The sequence below is a fragment of the Micropterus salmoides genome, unplaced genomic scaffold (assembly GCF_014851395.1).
Source record: "Micropterus salmoides isolate LMB-PRFRI ecotype aquatic unplaced genomic scaffold, ASM1485139v1 Ms_hic_scaffold_9, whole genome shotgun sequence".
Taxonomy (NCBI): domain Eukaryota; kingdom Metazoa; phylum Chordata; class Actinopteri; order Centrarchiformes; family Centrarchidae; genus Micropterus; species Micropterus salmoides.
Genome location: NW_024044681.1, coordinates 30,660,270 through 30,678,547, shown reverse-complemented (window position 1 = coordinate 30,678,547; position 18,278 = coordinate 30,660,270). Strand labels below are relative to the sequence as shown.

At 39.3% G+C, this 18,278-nt stretch overlaps 2 protein-coding genes across 5 annotated transcripts; one reads left to right on the top strand and one right to left on the bottom strand.

The window, feature by feature from the left end:
• Nucleotides 1–95: 95 nt before the first annotated feature.
• LOC119895255 (unconventional myosin-XIX-like) lies at nt 96–13,541 on the bottom strand. Of its 3 annotated transcripts, XM_038708236.1 has the most exons (24): nt 13,295–13,538; nt 11,653–11,800; nt 10,623–10,771; nt 10,284–10,397; nt 9,136–9,268; nt 8,976–9,045; nt 8,744–8,846; nt 8,535–8,631; nt 8,351–8,427; nt 7,762–7,852; nt 7,410–7,575; nt 7,086–7,159; nt 6,869–6,990; nt 6,564–6,677; nt 5,098–5,274; nt 4,873–5,010; nt 4,682–4,789; nt 4,479–4,549; nt 4,317–4,396; nt 3,197–3,351; nt 2,847–2,976; nt 2,411–2,496; nt 1,541–1,864; nt 96–1,450 (listed from the first exon to the last, which is right to left on the bottom strand). In XM_038708236.1, the coding sequence occupies exons 1-24, from the start codon at nt 13,352–13,354 to the stop codon at nt 1,337–1,339; spliced, it is 2,901 nt and encodes a 966-aa protein (XP_038564164.1). In that variant the 5' UTR covers nt 13,355–13,538; the 3' UTR covers nt 96–1,336. The 3 variants fall into 3 exon arrangements, with proteins under 3 accessions (XP_038564164.1, XP_038564165.1, XP_038564166.1); XM_038708237.1 differs by lacking the exons at nt 96–1,450; nt 1,541–1,864; nt 2,411–2,496; nt 2,847–2,976 and having other exon boundaries at nt 3,210–4,229; nt 13,295–13,540; XM_038708238.1 differs by lacking the exons at nt 96–1,450; nt 1,541–1,864; nt 2,411–2,496; ... (4 more) ...; nt 4,682–4,789; nt 4,873–5,010 and adding an exon at nt 5,589–5,631 and having other exon boundaries at nt 5,138–5,274; nt 13,295–13,541.
• A 367-nt stretch (nt 13,542–13,908) lies between these two features.
• On the top strand, nt 13,909–18,252 carry pigw (phosphatidylinositol glycan anchor biosynthesis, class W). 2 transcript variants are annotated; one of them, XM_038708342.1, is made up of 2 exons: nt 13,909–14,041; nt 16,005–18,252. In XM_038708342.1, exons 1-2 carry the CDS (start codon nt 14,018–14,020, stop codon nt 17,481–17,483), a joined length of 1,503 nt encoding a protein of 500 aa, XP_038564270.1. In that variant the 5' UTR covers nt 13,909–14,017; the 3' UTR covers nt 17,484–18,252. The 2 variants fall into 2 exon arrangements, with proteins under 2 accessions (XP_038564270.1, XP_038564269.1); XM_038708341.1 differs by lacking the exon at nt 13,909–14,041 and adding an exon at nt 15,546–15,675.
• The last annotated feature ends 26 nt before the right edge of the window (nt 18,253–18,278 follow it).

The following is an 18,278-nucleotide window of genomic DNA, read 5'->3' as shown; positions in this document are numbered from 1 at the left end:
GAATCAACACTGAAGGCAGTGTAGTTAACTAAAGTCACTTGTGGAATGGCTGATTACATGTAAACAAAGTTTGAGGTAAAAGGAAAATGTATACGTACGCTTTAACACTGACATTTATTTCATCAAAACAATTATATTAACATACAATAATTCAAGTTCTACATTGATCCCTTGGTACCACTTACAAATTAGAGTATACAGATTTAAAATTTTAAACTGCCATGGCTCACACATTTCCATGAATCTATAGCTGGATGGAAAAGGAATTATTTAGTGAGCAAAAGAAGATATCAACTATAAATGTGTTGGAGCAAAAACTAGGAGGATGAACGTCAGTGTTAAGTAATATAAAAGTTATGAATGAAATATTTGTTCTTTGGTAATGGTTTACAGTACTTGCATTAATGCTTTGGACTGGAGCAGATTAAAATCCACAAAGTTTTTTTAGTCAGACATTTTGCAAATGTGCATATCATAAAAGACCCTTTATCGAACAAAGAGCAGCAATTTGAATAAACCTGGATTCATCCTTTCCCTGTTTCACATAAGTGTTGTCTGCTTGTTATTTGTTGCTGTACGGTAGCAGGTGTGTGGTTTTAATGTGCAATATGTGCTTTATTACTTTTTACATTACATTTGCACGTCATATGTGCGTCTGAATCACCATTTTGTTTTTACACCCAAAATAAATAATGAAATCACACAAATAGTCAGCCTTAAATAAATACATATCCTAACAGCACATTTGTGATTTGAGGGGTAGATATTAAGAAAGGCACTCGTCAAAGGCCCAATACTTTGATCAACAGACACATGTTCCAAAGAGGCAACAATGAGACAAAAACCCACAGTCCACTGCTTTTAAGAAAGGTGCTTAGGTTGTGCCATGTCACTTCAGTTCTCCAGACAGGGACGAAACAATTATTCAGTTTGTCTCTTCTCCAATGACAATAACATAATGATGACATCATATTCATTGTTTTCTATATGTGGGACACATGGCACATATTCCACAAACCTGCCATTCCACTCAGATGTGGCAGGTTAGTGAATGTGGACAATCTCCTGACGGAGATTCTGAATTTGATTAATTTATTATTTTTGCACCCTTGCCTAACAGTGAGATAGACTTTGGTATTCTTAAAAAAAAGTTGATTACAGCTGTAAATGTTCACTTTAAATAAAAACACATTTAACAAAATGACAGCTTAAAATGTCAAGTTGTTCCCTCTGTGTCAGATTATGGAAGAGCAGCAGCTTCACTGCAAAAGCAGCTCTATTGAGACTTTTTCTTCATCTGTGTGTGAAATCAGCATGTTCTGCAATGAGGGAACTCTTACAGAGTTTTCTCTAGCAGGATCTCGTTGAACCCCGTCACGTCAGTCTTCATGTCTGGGTTCCTGTCAGCGTAGAGAAGTGGAGATCGCTGACAGTGCAGCTTTACAGATCCCTGGGTTGAAAAGAAACTGTGAATCTCAAATGACCAATCATAAAAACTTTATAGGAGATCTAACAGAACTTGTGTGGCTGGGCGGCTAACCTTGGGTTGTGCCCGTATGGAGGCGAGCCCCTGCGTGTACTGGTTGGTCTCCACCTTATACCCCCCTCTCCTGGAGGGCAGGTTGAGGGAGGCCATCACAGACATCATCTTCTGGAAGCCGGTGGCTGTCAGAGACACGGTGATGGATGGGGCCGAGGCGAGAGCCAGCCCCATGGGCCACCCTCGCACCGTGACCGGCTCCTGGATGGTGGAGAGCTGCACCGAGCCCCGCGCCCTGATAACAGGGTTCAATGCTGGAACGTCCTCCTCCACAAGGTCCTCTGCATCATCCAGTTCTACCTCAGCTAAGGATTTCAATAGTGCCTGCCACAAAAACAAAAAACAGTTTTTACATATCATCCATAACTCCACCTTTATTTAGCAGGGAACATTAATAAACACTGCTGGAAATTCGCCAAGAGACAATAAGATAAAATAAAATAAGAAAGATGCACTAAATAAGACTACATTTTGCTGCATTATTAGGCACTAATTGAAGCATGCGAAGAAGAAGCATACAGTACACACATTTAAGAAGCACATACAGTACATAAAATATATAAGTCCCTCTGGCACAATAAAAGCAAAGTCATAAAAAAAAAAAAATGTGAAGCAGGTACTTAAGGACAGACTGGCTCCAGCAATAGGTGACAGCCCATATAGACTGACGACAGCAAGGAGCAACTGATTTTTGGTGCCGACATAAATGACTGCCAATCATCATTTCTTTAAATCAAGGTAATGAGCTCTAATTAAAAACAGTATGTGTCCTGTTCTTTGATATAAGCTAGGATAGAGTTCCAGAGCCATTAAGACAGAGAAAAGAGAAAAAAAACACAAGATACGAGGTGATTCATTTCCAAATTTCACCTTCCACTTTCTCCAGGTGTTCTGGATGACTGCAGCTGCCCTGTTCCACCTCTGGACCTGCCTCCTGACCAGCCAGGACCGGACCGCTGCAGGAGGCATGAAACACATTCAACCATCAACATCTAATCGAGCCACTTACTCTGCAAGTTTAATCTGCACGTTGTGGAGAGAAAAGTTTATGTACTGTTATATAATGTTTATGTACGAAGTATCAAAAGTACGTCTGTCATTAACAGTTAATCAGATGAGCTCTTATGTGCAGCTTCTGCTGCTTCTAAAGAGATAAACGAAGTCAGCCGGGAGACACTGTGTACAGACTCTTCCAGCTGGTTCCTGTTGGCCAGACAGACAGGTCAAAGCCAGCACACTCACAGTGGGAGCAAGGGCACATGGCTCTACTGATTCCACTCAACAGTACCTGGCATTAAGAGTTTACCTGCTTGGATCAGAGTAGCAGACTGCTGGCGGGCGTGGCGTCTGCAGCGCTGGTATCGCAGCCAGCAGCACTGAATGGAGAAGGCACACTGAGACAGGATCTTCTTTCTCTGATCCTCCAGCAAATCTAGCTGTGAGACAACAGCCAGGCAGGTCAGTACTCCAAAGACCAGAGCCCTTATTTGCTTTACAGGCCTATAAATAACTGAAACACCCAATAAGTACTATATGACCGAGAAATTCTTGGAATTATGTAGGAAATTTGCATATTATTTCCCAGGTATTTTTGTACCAAGTTATACATACACTTTAAATGATGTTTGAGGATGTATGTGTATATCAATGACTGACCATCAACTGGGTGAGAAAAACTTTAGTCCTTCCACAGTGCACCCATGAATTTTCACTTTCAAGGTCGTGCGAGGGTTCACACGCCTTGCGTAACACGACACCGAGGAGCTTCTCCACTGCTCGCCGAAGAACATCAATGCTGTCAACCTCCACATCTAATACAGAGAGGATTTAAAGTGAAGCAGTAGTACATAATTCAAGTAAGGCCACCGCAGCACTCCAACTGTCTAGAGATTCACATTTACCACATATTGTAGTATTTGTGTGACAGTATGTCACTCAGATATGATTATTGTGAATTCAATGACTCTTTCAAGCCGGATAATAGTAGCATTCAGGATAAGTGAGCAGGTTCCTTGAACGTTCATGCAACAAGACTTAAGAGTCTACAGCCATGCTAGTGGCTCTGTGAGGCTGTACTAAGCCAAATGCTAACGTCAGCATGCGAATACGCGAACAATGACAATGTTGACATGCTCATGTTTAATATTTGCTAATTAGCTCTAAACACAAAGTACAGCAGATGCTGATGGAAATGTAATTGTTTTGCAGTTATTTGATTATAAACCAAAGAAATGGACAAAGTACAATTTTGACCTGATTGTAGCGTTACAGGAATCTACAGGGGATCAACATAGTAACTGCAATTCATCCTGAAGGGAACATGAAAGTCTGTTCCGAATTTCATGGCAACCCATTCATAAGTATATGAGACATTTCCCTAAAACACATTGCCATCCATAGAGCCACATTGTGCTAGCATAGCTAAAAAGCAGCTGAACAGTAGGTTAAGATGAATATAAGTTCAAGCACACAATGTTAGGAATGAGTAGAGAAACAAGAAACAGCATGCAAAGCAAGCTCTGATAGGCAGAGCTACATGCATTTACCTGGAAAGTTCATAAGACGCTGCAAAGTTTGTTAGAAAATCCAGTTTTATACACCAAATGGAAAAGTCCCATGGAGAGTTGATAACTGAGGATCTAATTTACTAAGAGGGCTAATAAAAGAAAAGGACAATAAACCAGCAGACCTAAAGAGAGGAAATAAAATCACTCTTTGTCCAAAGTAAACAAGCAAAAATTTACCTTAAATGGGTCCTGCAAGAAACTGTACTTACCAAAACAATGTCTGCCTGACTTGAAATCTGAATATTTTGCAATCAGTCCATAACGTTGTATGAAGCTTTGGAAAGGAATTCTGTGTAATAGAAATTAAGAGTCAGTCCAAATCCAAGAGAAACAAACCAATGCGTTAACAGTTAACAGAAAAAATGTCTCACCTTATTGGAAAGCCAGCAGCACTAATATGAATAGTCTCCACAATCCCACAGGCCTCCAACTGCACGATAACCTGGCAGCAGACGGAAAATATTCATTAAAACCTCTCCCCTTTTGTGAAAATAGAAAGCACTGCCTCTCACTGGTGTCCCTGTGGTACTGCTGAAAGAGAGACCAGTATTAAATGTGTGGGAAGAGCCTCTACCTCCTCCTTTTTGAAGGTCAGCGGCTTGCAGTCTGGGTTCGGTTTGATGCAGCGAGTGTAGTGAGGGGTTGTGGTGTGGAGGATCCTCATCAGGCTCTCCAGAGAGTTCTACAATCAGACATTAACTTCAGTACCACAACTACACCTAACTACAAGCTAATGTAACCCTGGCCATGAAGGCCTTTTCCCACCTTGAACTTGGAGACCACTGTGACTTTACTGAGCCCCTTGGTAGTTGGGTTCTTGGTTTCCTTGTCAGTGAAGATCTGGTGAAGCAGGAGGTTGTCAGACTTCTGAAGCAGGTTGGTAAACTCTGGTGGCACTGGGTCCTGAAACAGTATGTATCCAGTCAGGGATGAGTGGATGGATCTGTGGTCAACTTTCTAAACACATATTTAAAAGCTTTTTTTACACACCTTGTTTTTCTCAACCATCCCCTCTATCCTGTAGTTGACTTTGCCGGCGTAATGGGCCACAGCGAAGTGTGGCTCCTTGCTGAACTTGTCCCAGCTGATGTTGGCATTACCACAGAGCTCCTTCTGCAAACGAACCCTGAATGTCTTTGCGTCTGAAGCTCGATTGAGACGACTCTCCTACAGGACAGGTATGTAAAAAGTTACTTACTTACTACTACTAACTAGAGACACATATATTTAATAAATCAATGTATTAGGGCTGGACAATAAAACAATAACAATAATTATCACAATGTAATTTTTTTCAATAATATAAAATGTTCAATAAATATTGAATAAATGTTTGATTTTATTCACTTGAATCATACACGAATTAGGACTTCATTCTTTTATTAAGATATTTATTTTGTTGAGGAAAAAGGACTGAAAAAAGCTTTTACTTAATTTTACTCTAAACTAAGATTTTATCATAATTGTTTTGAATGTTCTACCTCAGATTTGTGAAGTGATCCACTGTTTGGCATCAAGTGTTGACTATAAAGAAGAGTTAAAACCACAATTAACCATCAGGTTTCTTCAACTTTCACTCAGGAGGAAAGATCAGCCTTTAAACTCAAAAGAAATAACGATTTGATACTTATTGTGATAATTATCGATATCGAAAGTTATGAAACAATTTATTGTGATAACATTTTTGGCCATATTGTCCAGCCCTACAATGTATGTATTAAATAAGAAAATGACAATGCAATCCCTTTAGCAGGGAAACAATGGGTAAAAAGGACTGGAGGACAATTACTTGTTGTCCCGTCCTTCAATAAAGAAATTACAGGTGGCTTCAACATAAAGAGATAAATCCATATTACAATTTCTTTTAAAAAGAATATGATCTAAATGAAATTCCTCCTGAATTTTAGCTCTACAGGGAAGACATGTTTTGAATAACCTTCCTTGGAGACAGGTGTACAGCTGAATTTTTAGTTATGGGTCTAATACAAGAACTCACTTTCAATCAAAACCTTTATGCAATATCCTTCCAAAAAGACAAATGCTTTTCAAATTGGGTTTAGTGGGTGTCAATAAAGAGATGGTTAGCTTTGTATTCTATATCCTTAAGTAAGAGTAACAATACTACTTGGTGATTTACGAAGCAGAAGCAAATACTGTTGGATAAAAGATGGCTTTTGTTCCGTTTGTAAGGCACTATTTATTCTAGAGGGCATAACTAACTCACTAAATAGGCAATGGAAGTTAAAAAACAATCCTGGAATTGTTCGAGTATGTTCATTTGTATTTCTATTATTATTTATTTATTTTTGTTTGTTGTGTGTTTTCTTTTGCTAATATTGGTGTGCTTTGTTTGCTTGTTTGTTTCTGGGTGTGTGGGTTGTGTACATAATATTTTATATTGTTTCATATTGTCTATAAAAATATAATTAAAAATAATAATGAAATGACCAGCATACCTCATTAAGAATAGAAAACACACTGACAGGGCTTCCCTCTATAAGATCCAAACAGCTCTGGTTGTCTTGGTATTTGACAAAGGACCACTGCAACCCCTCTGACACATATTCCTCCTGGGAGAAGCAGAGATAAACATAAAAAGGACAAGTACAAAATCCATTTTTTCATAGTACACAAGGTACAGCAAGTTGCTGAAAGGCTGAAGAAGCCTCCTGAATGTCTGAGGCCTGGACAGCGACTCTCTCAGAGGAGCTACGGCTCTACTGAGATCTCTGCATGGAAACAGAAAAGCGATAGAGGCTACCTGCTGAGCTCTGAGATAATGAGCCACAAAGTGCTGCTGCAGTTTCTCATTGGCGTAGTTGATGCACAGCTGCTCCAGGTTATTGATGTGGAAACACTCAAACCCGTACACATCTAGAACTCCTGGAGATCACATGGAGGAGAGGACCGTGTGAGTTTATAAAAAGTACTGTGGGGGGGGGGGGGGGGGGGGGGTAAAAGACAATAAATGCTTTTACCTATGAAGTTGCACCACGTGGATTTGTCTGCACATATGCTGTTGTTGATGAATGTAACCAGCCATTCAAATAATCTGTTGAGGGGGGGGAGTGACACTTACTTCAAAAGATAGAGAGCAGTGATTGAGACATATCTTCCCTGCAGTTTGTTGTACAAACAAACAAAAAAGGCATGATGGTTTCACATTTGGTGGTGATGATGGAAAGGAGCGTTTGATGACAACGGAGTCAAAACCAGCTCCTGCACCACCAGCCCTTTTCACACAACATCATCACGTCGTGACAAATCGCAGCGTTGTTTGATCATGAAATCCACATTCTTACTGGGCGTAGATGGCCTTGGCCAGGCAGTCTCTCCTCATGCTGCACTCTGCCTGGGAACAGGGCTTCAGCACGCTCTGCTTCCCCGCCTTCAACATCCTCACTCTTAAACTCATCTGAAGCTCCTCAGCAGGGACACACAGCAGCTCAGCAGCCCTCTGCAAGAAGTCTAAAGCACCGGCGGGAGAGGAAGGCTGTAAACGACTGTACAAACTGTATACGTAGTTGTGTTATTGCATGAGACATTTCAGAATAAATCCCTTGAATGTCTACCTTAAGGAGATTTTAAGTACTCAGTAACTGGAAGTGAGTGAGAAGAGTTGATTAAATATATAAACATAATCATATCCAATACCTTTAGACTGTTCATCTAGGTTACAAGGTTGTGATTCATCTGTTGGAGAGGAGAAATTCACATTCCCCAGTTGCAGAATCCCTGCTAATATCTGTAATGCATTACAACAAGAAATCACAGTCTATCCTTACAGAGGAAGAAAGATTTTTTATTTTTTTTGAAATGCACAAAAAACTACATTGAAAGTTAATGATCAGGTAACACTTTACTTTGACCCCCCATTTAGCATTTATAATCAGTATATACACATTTAATAAATAATTTATAACACAATATAATGTAGCATATATAAGTCTTTATGAACGTATTTCTCAACAAATATAAGTCCTCCTGCTGGATGCTGGGGTATAACCAGATTATTGACAATGTAGTAAAACACTATTAGACTATAATAATATAAAATATGTCATCATAGGAGAAGTTATAATTGTTGACCAATACTGTACAATAATAAAAATTGCCCTTATATCTGCATAGAATTACACTGTAGTGAGTTCTAAACTATTTATTAAATGTTTATATACTGTTCCTTTATAAATGCTAAATAGAGGCGGTTAAAGTAAAGTGTCACTGATGATGAATACCTTACCCTGAATAGCTGTCTCTGCCTTTCTGAATGAATGCCCAGATGAACCATTGCCTCGACAGTCTCATGAAAACAATCCTCTGGAAATGATTAAATGAGCAGCAGTTACTTGTGAGAATGACACAAAATGTACAGAACAAAAGACAAATAAAAGCCTAAAAAAAACACATGAAAATTAAAGACCAACCATCAACTGTTTTTTCAGTATTTGGCAGCCACACAAAACGTTGGCCAGGTGGCATCTTCCACTCCTTCCTCTGCTCATCTGTGGCCCCTTTTAGCATCTGAAAAACAACATGCTCTCCCCACTTACATCAGAATTACATATGAATGTGTTCATATTCAACTAAAACACCATATAAGAGTACGAGGTTTAGAGCAGCCCTGTTAACTCACCTGGTAAAAGATGTGGAAGTTTCTCTCATTAGCCGGCTGGCAGGCCACCCTGGTCTTCTCCAGCAAATATGTCTGCACAGACGCCCCCACTAACAGCTGACACCTTCATTTAAAAACAACATATTAAAGACATCAAACTGACCAACATCGTGCACTACTGTAAAAAATAAAAGTGAGCTGATGCTATCTCCTGTAATGATGAAGGAAGTGCAGCAGGCTCGGCTGTAAGTACCTGTCTAGCTGAAGCTGGATATACTTTCCAAAACGACTGCTGTTGTTGTTCCGCAGCGTACAGGCATTGCCTACATGGAGGGTAGAGTGTTGACTAAATGACTCTCTACAGTGATTATTTTCACGTGTGCTAACGAGACACCAGCAATTAGTCGTCTCACCAAAAGCTTCCATGATGGGGTTGGAGTCCAGCACCCTCCGCTCTATCCTCTCCACGGTGTCCTGGCTCTTCACAACTGAGGAGGAGGCCGCCACAGTAGCGTAGTATTTCATCAGGCAACGAGATGTCCATGTCTATAAAAAAACAAAATCAGTGGTCCACTAAAGATTGTTTCTACTAATCCTGGGACCCAGTTTCCAGAGATCACCCACGTTAAGGGCTGCAATGTGATGATTATTCTCCTTACTGCGTCATCTCTAGACTACATTTGTGTACATCACAGCCCAACGTGACTTCTTCAAATTGACTGTTGACCAAAACTCAAAAGATGATCATTATTTAAAGCAGCAAATCCTCAAATGTTGAGAAGCAGGGAACAGACAGTGTTTGTACATGTTTAATCAATTACCCAAAATTGTTGAAGACTAATTATGTGTCCAATGACTAATCAATTTACAAATTATTTCAGCTCCACCCACGTAATTCTTTTTATTTTGGGACCTCCTCTTTGCAGTGGTGTTTTCCCCAGAGATCAACTATCAATAAAACAGTGCGACGAGATCTCAGACTTTTTCTTTGGATTTTCAGATGATGCTGTTTATGCCAGCTATCCTCCTTACAGATAATTCTTATTTTTCACCCCATTAACCAACTAGTTATTAATAAGTCTATAAGATGGGGAAAATGATGACAAATTGCCATCAGATGTTGCATGATTTCTTCAAAATGCTTATTTAGTCTAGCCCACAAAACCCCAAGCAGTTAGTTATTTTAAAACCTGTTTTATGAGAGAACAGCAAAACAATCTCACATTTCAAAAGCTGTAACCAGAAACGTTGTTTGTTCAAACCAAACCAATAGTGCTGCTGAAAATGTAAAAAGACACATCACTTCCTATGGGACAGCTGAGTTTTTGTGCATTTAGAGCAGCAAAATAACTGGTTTGAACTGAGCAGTACAAAAAAATAGTAGTCAGGGCATCAATCACACAAAGACTTAAAATTCTTCAAACAAGCCAGTTTACAAATGCATAATAAGCTTAGTCCATATACTGTATATTGGCCAGTACTCCAGCTTGCACAGTTGGATATGTGACACTATAAGCAAAAAAGCAACTGATAGTTTGAATCACCTATGTGTTTGGTTTACCTTTCCTGCACCACTCTCACCACTGACCACCAAGGATTGGTTCACTGGCTCCAGCTGGCCCTGAACATTCCTGTAGGCCTCTTCCGCCACAATAAAGATATGTGGTTTGAAGTCCTGTTGACAAAAATATACAGACTTATTAAGATGGTAGTCAGGGAGAGCCGGCAGTCCCGCCAGTTCAGTTTAATGAGTTTGACTTTGAAGCCGTTTTGACTAAAAGGAGGCAGACGATGAACTGAAGGATTTATTTTGGAAGTATATACTATTCTAACTTGTGTATAAGAAATATACACAAGTTAGCTGAATTACAGTGAGATCCAGCTGTGACTTTGTAAATACCTGGGGCTGAACAGCACTGTGATACTCCTTCATCACATCCAGAGTGTAGAGGTCTGGGATTGGCTGGAAGGGATTAAGAGCCACCAAGGTGCAGCCAGCATGGGTGTAAAAAACCTTCACACTGTACCTGGCCTGTAGACATTTCAGCACTGCCAGAGAAAAATATTAACTGGCATTAGGTACTTACCGGAAAAAAACAGGTAAGCCAACAGACAACAGCAAACCAGAGAAGACAGCAGCATCAAAATGGCATATATGTCTTTAATATAATTATCTGACCAGGCCTATATAAAATAATATGAACCATAAAACAAATGCAGCACAATCAGTCCAAGAGCTTTACAAGAAAATATCTTACAGCAATTCCTTGCAGTTATCCTGACCTCTGCTGTTAATAAGCTGTACTGTTACAGCTCTTACAAACTAACAGCACTTGAAATATAAACTGAAGGGTTCACAGTATCAATGACACATGCTGATCTTTTCTTACATAATGCCAATGACACTGCATTTTAAGACAAACAACGGAGAATAAAAATGACGATGATAAAAAAGATATTGTGCATAGACATTTTAAGATATTACGCTTCTTATTATGTGGCCCTATCGTATTACAAATGTATAAGGAATTCAAGAATTATCATTTTCTTGGGAGGCGTGTATCTGCCAGCAAAGCAAATCATTCCCTTCATTCATACATTACATTTTTCCCCTGCAAGTTTTATCTGGAGGTGGTTAAATAATACAAAGCAAATGCAGCAATCCAAGGTGACACGAGCTAGAAAACTCTGCGTCTCGCTGGATGTGTATTTGTAAATGAAGACAAGGTTTACGCAACAAATCAAATACTCAGCACTTACTGACATGCTGTGGTAGAGATTTCAATATTTATGCCATGATCAGATAAATTAGATGGGAAACTAACTAAGATTCATAAAAAAATAGGCCTAACACAGCAGGCACTACCAGCACCAAGCCCCATCAAGTGATTAGACTCTAGCCCCAGTCATATCGTAGCCCTATCTGTTACCTGTTGTCGGGGTCACTGGGTTGACTTTTGTGAGGTCGTCATAAGTGTGGAGTAGGTCTTCATCAGTGAGGAAGGCCCGAATTTCTCCCTCCAATGAATCATTTAAGGACGGGAGAGGAGAATGGACTTTCTGGACGAATCCTTTCGCCTATGTGAATGGGGTGAGGTGAACACACAGAAAGGACATTGTGTTTAAAATATGAACTGACACCTTGTTAGTCATGCCAAGTAAAAAAAATATTTATGGGTGGAAACAATGGGGAAAAAAGAAGAAGAAGAAAATGTTCTCCTTTAACATTATGGAACAGAAAAGTGCATGATAATAACAGAAAAGCCAGGGAGAGGAGGATTATTTTTCTATGCATATTGTATTTGTAATTCCAAGGATGAGTCAGAAACCAGACAGCTGCGCCCATTCAGCTGATATTATCATGTAGTCATGTCTGATCATGTCCATTTTCAGCAGGTTTGGATGACTGAAATGTAGTATAAGGGCACATTTCCTATCTCCACACCTCACTCATAAGAGTACAGCAAAATAGATCTTATTTTGTACATCAAAATGTCAAACTTTCTGTGGGTCCATACAATCTGTCAAACTTTCCAAAGCTGTGAAGTGCCTAAAAATGCTCCATTTCTATGCAATTAAATGTTCACATGTTCATTCTTGGCTTTGAGAGAGTCAAACAACATTGTATACCATACCATGATACTTTCATTGACACCGTGGTTCATTTAGGATGCCCAAAACATCCCATAGTCTATATGGCCAATTGCTAAATGTAAATTGTGCAGAGCCGCTTTGGTCATTTTGTCTAACTGTGTATAATTCAGACTGACAAATGGAAGTCTGCTTTATCCTGCAAAGATCACATGGCCTGGACCTGCAGGCTGTCTGACAACTGTCAACAGTCTGAGGTACTAAATGTGTGCAGACAGAATTAATCCAACAGCAGGTAACCTACATCCCATCATTCTGTAAGGCCATTTTAAACCATGTAATTAGTCTTAATGTCATGAATTGAATACCTAATGTTACACAACTGATATCCTGAGCACAGATTACACAGTAACGTTAACGTTACATTCAATTGACATAGCTAACACATAGATTTACAAGTTCCATGTTACAGCAGTATGTTATATTATAATAAGCACTAATCTCATGTGTAACGTCAGATAATGAACAAAATATAAGAAAGTGATTTTTGTGACACCTGTTTGAGTATCCCTCGTCCTTTTCTGTTGTTTACATGCCAAAGTCCAGCCAAAAATCTGACAATTTAGTGAATGTTGGTAATATACTGGCCTCTGATAAGACACACAACTTTACAGCATCGTGTTTAAGCCATGACTATTACTATAACTGCTGCTTTAAGCACAACTACATTTGACAGTATTCAGCCACGTTCCTCGATGTGTGTGTAATTCAACGTTACATTTTCTCAAGCAACTTAAACGCTGGGTTGGTAACGTTGTTCAGTCACAGGTATGCGTTTGCACAGCTTGATAGAAAGGTACTCCAGGTTAAATGTTAAATATATCATCACCTATTTTATAAACCAAAAAAAAAAAAAACGGATAACATCTAAACCACCAGCTGATAACTTGTGGACGGGGTCTTTCCCGTGTCTTAACTCACCGTTCTCCCTCCATAACTGCGTCCTGCTCCAATATTACGTCGGCTGTCCGCAGAACTCATTGATTTTACCGTTACCTTCGTGTCTGTCGAAAAATCAGCCGGAAAACTTTGATCAGAACTACGCCTAAAATCGGATTAAGACTAGTTATTCTACTCAGCGGTCGTCCTGTACTTCAGTATTTTCCATTACTTTCAGAAATTCCTCAAGGACAACTTCCCGTGCCTGTTAACTGTCCGACTGCCTCCCAAACTCCACACACTTATTCCCGCCCTTCCCTTCGTGGGTCCAGCTGTCCACCACTGGGATTTATATGGGTAAGATTTATGGTATTATTCTTATTTTAGGACCGTTTTTAATGCCACTAAATTAGGACTTTATATTTAACAATTCTATCTATCTATCTATCTATCTATCTATCTATCTATCTATCTATCTATCTATCTATTTATCTATCTGTTGCAAGTCGATACTAAACCAGAGCTCTTTGACCGTTAATGATATACTTTTAGTAATGTTAGTACTAAAACTTTTTAGAATGTGTTTTTAACATGCTAGAAACTTCAGTCCAGGTCTCAGGTTGGAAGTTGACAAAACTCCGAGTTGCAATGAATGCGTCATGTGACCGAATGCGGAAATGAGCGCAGGAGGTAACGTTAGGGCCGGTGCTGCTTCAAGTAATTGTAAATAGGTATGCTGGAAAACAGGTATTTCTGTGAATCTGCATGACCTACGCCGAACAGACCGTGGTGAGTATTAATAACTAGACATACAACTACCCTGGTTGTTGTATATATAAGAGCATTTAAAAGATTCCATTTATGGCGAGTGCTAACGTTAAAGAGATACTTTGTAGGAAAGTTCAAAGGGAAGGTGAAAATTCATCCTGAAGAGCAGTTTACAGTGTTGTTTTGTACAGATGGGCTACGGAACGAAACTAAACGAAGCATGCTTTAGCTGAAAACCAGTAGGCCAACATGAGCAGGCAAATACTTGATGCAATAAGGAAACACTTAATACCTTAAATTTTTAATTGCCACTAAATTACGACTTTATATTTAACAATTTATATCTAGTTTTCCTTTTGTGTATCCAAAAATCGAGACTCTATCTATCTATCTATCTATCTATCTGTCTATCTATCTGTCTATCTGTCTGTCTATCTGTCTGTCTATCTGTCTGTCTGTCTGTCTGTCTGTCTGTCTGTCTCATTTACACCGGGCTGGGGACATGTCCCCATCGCATTTTTCCCCATCATTTTTTAAAAGGATTTGTAAAAATGTTAGATAACAAATTAAAATCCTTTTGAGAAAGGTTTATTTACAAAGTAAGAAAACATGCAATGTAATTTAAATGAAAAAAACAAATGTGCATTTTCCAAAAATTGCAGCTGATTACCACATAATGTTCTATTATATTTTTATATTCATAAATTGTCACCTGAATTTTTTGTTTTGTTTCCCTCTATATAAATTAAGACATTTCCACCATAAATTGGAGCAGAATATGTCTCCAGAATACAGAAAATTAAGTGTCTAGTACTCCATTTTGTCTGGGGGAGGACTACCATACCCCCTGCTCATATATTTGAGCATTTCTTGTATCTTCAAAATTTTGTCAAATATCTTCTTGTCTTGTTCTTGTGCTCTATCTATCTATCTATCTATCTATCTATCAGTTGCCTGCAGTAGATACTAAACCAGAGCTCCTTGACTGTCATATTAAATATAAATTTACAGTAAGACTAGTAGGCTACTAATACCCTTTTTTGAACATGTTTTTAATATGCTAGAGCATGTGTTTTCAAAGTCAGAGACTTTGGGCACCTCAGCGAAATTTGGAAAAAGGCATCCCTCCCTTAGTTCAGTCCTGGATGCCTAAGGGATCATAAATATGATCATATAGAGAGACAGAATTAGGCTAAGATAGCCTAATATTGCTGTTTGACAGCAAAGACTACACCAAATACATAATAAAGATGCTATGGCATTTATTAATCTCTGGGAATGTGGGAAAAACTGTAAAATTTCCCTGAAACTAATGTATCTCTTTATCTCTTTAAGAAAATCACACACATTTAGGCAATTCCTTTTTTTAAATGAATTTAATCACTAATGTAATTTTTGTTTCACTGAGCCTCTCATGAAATTGTTTGGAGCCAACCTGGGGAGGCCTGCCTCCCACTTTGATAACATCTGTGCTAGAAACTCCAGTCCCGGTTAGTTGCCAAAATTCCGAGTTTTAGTGAATGCGTCATGTGACCCAATGCGGAAATGAACGTAGCCCGGCTTCTAGCAGTACAGTAGGTACCTTTTACAGTAGGTATGCTGTAAAAAAGGTATTTTTGTCAATCTGCATGTCCTACGCCAAACACGTACAAGTGGTGAGTGTTGATAGTAGACACACAACTATTCTGGTCATAGTATAGCTATGACCAGAATAGTGCTAGTATAGAGCATTTAAAAGTCTCCATTTATGGTGAGTGCTAATGTTAAAGAGAAACTTTGTGGAAAAGTTTAAAGGGAAGGTGAAAATTCATCCTGAACAGCAGTTTATAGATGTGCCCATATCTCTGTAAATTCTCTGTGGGTGCTACCAAAGTGTCCTAAATGCTCTATTTTCCATTGTCTGTTGAGCACATTCATATTTATTTGTCTCTAAGTACATGTCATGTTTTTCTCATGTAGTAAAACATGAATTTAATGTTTGCAGGACATGTCTCAGAGGGAGCTGAAGGAAGCATTTGTCCGTAATCTCAATGGGACCAGTCTGCAGGAGGTGGCACTGGGCTCATTTCTCGCCCCACTAAACATCATCAGCAGAGGCCTGGTTCTGATCCTCTTCCATCTGGCCAAAGGGACTCTTCCGCTGCCACTGCCACTGATTTCTCACCTGCTTCTAGACTTCACCGTGCTTATTCTTCCCCTCGTTCTGTCATGCACCGTTCTGAGCAGCGTTCTTCACCAGGTCATCCTGAGCCTAGCCTTTGTTTCGGCCTCCGTGTTTTGCTATATCTACCGTGTCAACAGGCATCCGGCTCGGCACCCACAGAACACTGTCAGCACCTTCCTTCAAAGTCACGTTCAGGTCGACCAGGTTCCCTTTGTGACTATGTTTCGAGTGTTTGTAAATGTGAAAACAGCAATCAGCATTCTCGCAGTAGATTTCACTGTCTTCCCAAGGCGATATGCAAAAACAGAAACCTATGGGACAGGTGTTATGGACTTTGGAGTTGGAGCGTATGTCTTTGCAAATGCCCTTGTCTGCCCAGAGGCACGGAGGAAGAACATATCAGGATCCAAGATTAATCATATCACAAAGCAGCTCCTGGCTGTCTGGCCCCTGGTTGTTCTTGGTATGATGAGACTAGTGAGTGTCAAAATGACTGACTACCAGGAGCATGTGACAGAATATGGCGTCCACTGGAATTTCTTCTTCACACTAGCCATCGTCAGAGTTGTGGCTTCTGTGCTTCTGGCTGTTGTACCAGCGAGTCAGTCGTGGGTCTTTGCCCTTCTGATCAGCGGATTTTATCAGCTCACTCTGGAGACATCAGGGCTGAAGTCTTTCATTATCCACAACAGTGACAGAGAAAAAGATTTTCTGCATGCTAACAAGGAGGGCATATTCTCTGTAGTGGGTTATGTAGCCATCTACATGGCAGGAGTTCAGGTTGGACTCTATGTGATGCAACCAAGATCCCAGGTTAGACAGTGGCTCAAAGCACTTTTTAACCTCTTTTTGGGAAGTTTTGTCCTGTATGCTGCTTTGTATACCTGTCAGACACTCGTGGAGCCAGTGTCTCGCCGCATGGCTAATTTACCCTTCTGCCTCTGGAGTGTTGCTCAGTCTTTGTTTTTTATGTCCTGCCTTGGTATAGCTGATATGGTATTACTGTTTTCTAAAAGAACATCCGCCTGTCACTTGGTACCCACATCATGGCATTTGTATAAATCAGACTCAGGAAAGACGGGTGAAATAGAAAGACTCTGCCTTGTTCAAGCTGTCAGCAGGAATCAGTTGTTATTTTTCTTGCTTGCAAATGTCCTGACAGGATTGACCAACTCCATAGTGGACACACTTACTTGTAGCAGTTTATTATCAGTGTGTGTTTTGCTGTTGTACATGTTCATTAATTGCGTTGTAATATATGTTTTACATCTTTGTGGAATTTCAGTAAAATTCTGGTAAAATTACATTTGTAAAAGTACAGCGTTCATTTGTGTATTTTGTGGGGCCGGAGTGACGGACATTGAAATTCAGGACAATTAACTGGGAAGATGTAATGTCACAAGATGATCTGTAATGCTAAAGATACCATTGTATATAATGTGTTTATTTCTGCAAAGAAATACGGGTCTTGATAAAATGGTGTTCAGACATGGTGTTAAGTGTTGTAAACATCTGTTGTCTTTTATTGTTTGTTACTTCCTTACTTATTTCATTTAAATACAATTTTTAAATTTACATCCTGCTCACATCTCAGTGACTGCAACATATATACTTAATGTAATTATTCAGATTTAAAAGCAACAGTCATATTTATTATGATTACAATCTGTGCACCTAACAACCAACATCATTTATTGGTACCCATCATATCCTTAAAGGATATTAAAGGATATTAAACAGCCCAGCCTGTTCACCCTGCTGCCATCTGGAAAGAGATATACAAGTATCTGTTGTCGCACCACTGGACTGCAGAGTAGCATTTTACCCCAAGCTATCAGACTCTTACATTCGAATTCATCCTCTGCTCTGCTTTATACAATAAAGTCTATTTAACCATTTTATGATTGTTGTTTTCTGTACATTGTCTGCTGTGTAGCAGAAGGGAGTTGAAAACTGCATTTCATTTCACAGCCCAGTTGTAATATGACAATTAAATCTACCTTGATCACTTGTGTATATGAAACTGATGAATACAAAGGGACGAGCAAATAAAAATTAAGAAGTAAAAGTCCTTTTGAGCTCATTTATTTCAAA